This window comes from Bombus impatiens, unplaced genomic scaffold (genome assembly GCF_000188095.3).
Source record: "Bombus impatiens unplaced genomic scaffold, BIMP_2.2 scf_0647, whole genome shotgun sequence".
Taxonomy (NCBI): domain Eukaryota; kingdom Metazoa; phylum Arthropoda; class Insecta; order Hymenoptera; family Apidae; genus Bombus; species Bombus impatiens.
The window spans coordinates 544,671-549,149 of NT_177066.1; the positions used below are offsets into that span (position 1 = coordinate 544,671).

The 4,479-nt window shown below is 52.4% G+C and overlaps 1 protein-coding gene across 1 annotated transcript in view; it reads left to right on the top strand.

The window, feature by feature from the left end:
* Nucleotides 1-4,479, top strand: part of LOC100749569 (hemicentin-1) — a 111,127-nt gene that overhangs the window by 86,664 nt on the left and 19,984 nt on the right. The window contains exons 3-4 of the mRNA XM_003492080.4: nt 2,716-2,899; nt 3,666-3,801. Of these exons, the coding sequence (XP_003492128.2) occupies nt 2,716-2,899; nt 3,666-3,801 (320 nt within the window). The remainder of the gene's footprint in view (nt 1-2,715; nt 2,900-3,665; nt 3,802-4,479) is intronic.

Consider the following 4,479-nt stretch of genomic DNA (forward strand, 5'->3'; position numbering starts at 1 on the left):
TTTCACCGCCGCTAGATCCTCCGCTTCCCTGCCGTCTCTCTTCGCCAGCTTCTTCGTAGCCTCGTTTTACCTCGAAGAACATTCGGACCGGGCGAACCCTCTGCCGCGCCTTTTACGCTTCTTCAAACCCCCGCAGTCTTTGCTCGCCTGTGAACCAACCCTTCCAAAGGCCGGACCCGCTCCGCCACTACTCATACCTCCAAAGAGCCGGCAATGAATCTTCGAGTTAACAACTTTTTCACCGAGCGAAAGGAGCTTGATCCGTTGGCTAGCGTGTGCGTCTGAGAGCGAGAATGAGACAGACAGAAAAAGAGAGAGAGAGTGAGAGAGAGGAAGAAAGCGGCGAAAAAGAAAAAGCCGAAGAAATAGAAGGTAAAAGAAGAGGAGGTAGATAGAAACAGCGCAACGCGACGCTGGATGAGCTGATAGGGAATGGAGGCGGTTCGAGAAAAGGAGGTTCTTGCGGAGAACAGGGGATGCGGCGGAGGGGTTGAGTAACAGCGTTCGGAGAAAGAGCACGGGTTTCGCGCGGCATCGATCCACGTCCTGCGATCTATTTCGTTGCTCTCCAAGAGATTGCCATTGCGTCTGCATTACTCAAGCTCGTGTTATCAGGGCCTTTGGCCCAGAGGGTATGTACTCTGGCCGTTTGCTTCTCCGCCGAGCGGATTCGTACGTGTACGAACGTGCACGTGTCTGGATATCGGTATGGGTGTTCGTCGATGTGAGGTAGGCGCGCGATTGTGTGGATAAAGAGAGACAGAGACAGAGACAGAGAGAGAGAAAGCCAGAGGGAAGGAGGGGCGTGTCTGCGGATGCATTACGCTGATTGCTGGTCGCGGCCTCTCCGGAGAACATAGTCACGAAGGCCGAGAGAAACGAAAAGGCGGAAAGGTGGCAGGCGGCAGGCCGGTGTCGGGTGTGACGAAGACAGAGCCGACGGTGAACCGACCGAGGAACAAGAAAAGGGAATAAGGGCCCTTCCCGGTTAAGTAAGTGAACGCTCGTGCATCGGCGGCGAGCGCGCGGTTTTTAATCCTTTAAATGAATGTGACGCTGATTCGCCCTCTGATCCTGCTTCTTCGTCGACCCTTCGACGTCCGGACACGAAGGCGGTCGAGCTCTCCGTCACTGGCGTCTGCGACATCGGTCTTCTCGTCGCGGGCATGTTGCGTGATTTAAAAGCATCGCGCGATACCTTGCGAGGCGACGAGCATATCGGTTTAAGTCGAATTCGTGCTCTCGAGGACGGATGAAAAAACAGGACGAAGGGGAAAAAGCGAATAGCACCGCGTGGGCGGGTAAGACGCTAATATCCGTGTAATTGCGTACGCGTCGCTTCGTCGGGACGGTAAACGTCAACGCGCTGGCAACTCATTATTCTTCTTGTCCTGAGGGCGCGCCACCGCCCTCCGCCTTCATCTATGCGCAAATAATCATCGCGAGAGGAATCCCCATTGTATTATTGTGTCTGCCGTTGAATGATAAACTGCACGCTTGCTCGGGAACTGCGTCGTATTCATTACTAATATAGTCGCGGCACGCAATTCCGGATGCGACCAACAAAAATTTCGTTTCCCCTTGCAGAAACGCGGAACAGCGAACGCGATTCGTATTTCGCGTGGAATTGCGCGTTGCTCGGTTGACACGTCCAATCGGAACAGGTTTGCCAGTAATTACGAGTTGCCAGAAACTTTCACCGTTAAACAAAGAAAGAGTCGTTCCCCCGACGATTAACGTTGTTGCGAACGTTCGAATCTAAAGCGCGGCCAGCCACGCGCTGGAAAAACGGCGTCGCTGGAAATTACTTACACAGCCCAGCCGATGGGGCAGCAAAAAAATTTGCAATTCCCCAGAGGGGTGCAAGCTGGCGTTAACTCAAGAAGGATTTTCATGGCGCGGCTAGTCGGCCAGGGATTACGAAAACTCGTTAACCAGCTAATGGCCTTAAATGACGAACGACGAGATTTTTCCGGCCAACAGGAGAGAATTGAACCGACGTGCGGCGCGATCCAGTTTCACACGGTACACAGATAACGTACAGGGAGCGTGACTGTGGCCTGGATAAGCCATCGTTGGAGAGAGCTAGGGAGTGAAAACGGTCCTTTAAAACAGGAGGCAGAGGGTGGTCGAGTAAAACGAGCAGATAGATTATATGGGCACCCCCGGTGGAGAATCGATCCTTGAATTACGGTCACATTATGACTGCGAAACTTGCTAAGGCCGCACTTTCCTACCAGGCAGCGAATTAATCTACGCGAAAGAAGAGAAGAGCCTCGAACCCGGAAGCCGATGATTCATTTCGGATGGAACGCGCTTAGAAATCGAGGAGGAACGGAGGACGATGCGACGGCAGAGAGGCGAAACCAGTGACGGAGCTTGAGAGGATTCCGGTAACGAGGAGCGATCCGCCAAGTCCCTTCGTTCGTCGATTAAACGATCGCGCAAAACGCTGACATACGCCGGTCATTGTCTATAGAATCTATCGATGCCACTCGGTTCTCTTTACTTTCCATTCGTTTCCCATCTGCCTCACGACGTACCGTCCGACTCGCTAACGATTCGTCTTCGGATCATTCGTAAACATGAAACTATTTCAGATATTCCCAGCTGATTACCATTCGCCAGTCGAGTCTGCCGCGACACAAGATGTTCGTTGAATCGAGGCAACGACGGTCGATCGATCGATCTCAAGACGAATCTCGATTGTTTCAGCCGATCGGCATGCACTTGAAGAAATACGAGTGGGTAGGACGGCCAGACATCGGCGATTGCTCTCTCTGGGTCAGATCCGCCACCCTGGAGTTCGACGACGGTCTCTGGCAATGTCAAGTGACAGCCAGCGATTTCACAACGCAGGACGCGTTGGCATCCGAATCGGCGAGGCTGGTCGTCAGAGGTAAAAATCTTCGATTTAACGACAACAGCGCTTGCTTCGGTCCTACGAAAAGCTACGATCGTTGATCAACGCGTTGAAACATTTCGTGCGGACTAACAGGATTATTCTCCCACTTGCACGCATACCGTTTCTATTCGAGTCCCGAGTATGTCGTCCGTCGATGAAACCAGCGTGCTCATCAAAGCCACGTTCGTCGATTTTCATCGTCGTTGTACCCATTGTGACGAAATTAACGCGTTACTCGTTCAGACGGCTAGTATCGCGGCAGGACAATACCGAGCCAAAGGCAAAGTTCGAAACTGGGCCGTCGCGGAAAATTCCATCGACGATCAAAGCGTTATTATTTCTCACGCGTTGTGAGCTTCGCGTAAGGTGAGGTACGCGTAAGAAGCGACGTTTTACGACGCTGCTAGTTCGCGTTGCCCCTATTAATTCGTAATTCGTCGATCGTTTCGACTACCTATGTCTTTGCGCGTTCGCGTGATCGAAGCGATGGAAAAGTTGTGCGATTAATTTTCAAAGTCAAGAGCGACGTTGCCTAAGAAAACGAAGTTTATCGCGCGCGATCGTGGAAAGGCAATTGAACGCGCGTACGTAGAGTCGTGGCGAACGGTCGATAGATCTGACAAGGGTAATCAACGACGAAGCGATTAAATGATAACGCAACGATAACGGCCGACGTCCAGAGAAACGTCAGAGCGCATGACTCGGAATATCCAGTCGCGCGACGGCCAAATTAACCTCTGCTAATTTTCTCTCATTGCAGTCAGCCCTCAGCGACCGCAGATAGAGTACGCGGATCGTCTAATTCTACCCGGCAGCAACGTGACAGCCCGAGCAGGTGAGATCGCTACGCTCACTTGCAGAGCGCGGTATGGGAATCCTTCGCCTCTAATTAAATGGTTCGTAATTGTTGCACCGTAGATTCCGTACTACTTATCGTCTTGCACCAGCCCCTACTCGTCGCGGTCTTTTTCCCCCCTCGATTCTCGCGTTTCAGCTGCCTCGAATCCGTTCGGAGCCGGAAGATCATCGATTCCGTTGCAACACAATGTACGAGAATACACTGTCGATCCTTGGATCTCCGTTTTCGTTCGATTCGAGGCCGCCGCTCACCGTGTTTGTTCGAATTTCAGCAGCAGACCGAACCGAAACGAAGCGAACCGCGCCACGGGAATTTCGAGGAGCCGTCTGTCGCAAATCGAGCGAGATGAAAGAGATCGGCAAAAGGTCAAGCAGGAAATTGAAACGTAGTAGCTCGTGCCGGAAGGATCCGAGTAATAACGTTGGTTTCCAAGAGGAAGCTTTGAATGCTTTTAGATTGCAGCCGCTTTCTAGACGGTGTGCTCGCGTTCAATCATCGTCGAGTAACGCTGCTCCTTTTCGGGATTGATTCGATTAGCTCGCGCCGGCTCCCAGTTGATTTCGCCTCGCGGACTTTCGACAACTTAATTCCAGCCGTATCTTTCACGCGCTGCTCACCGTCGACACAGCACGCGGATGTCGTTTCTCGGTAATCGAACGATTACCGTTGTAATTGCTCCGAGTTGCCGACGCTCCAGACGAACGCGCGCCTCGTC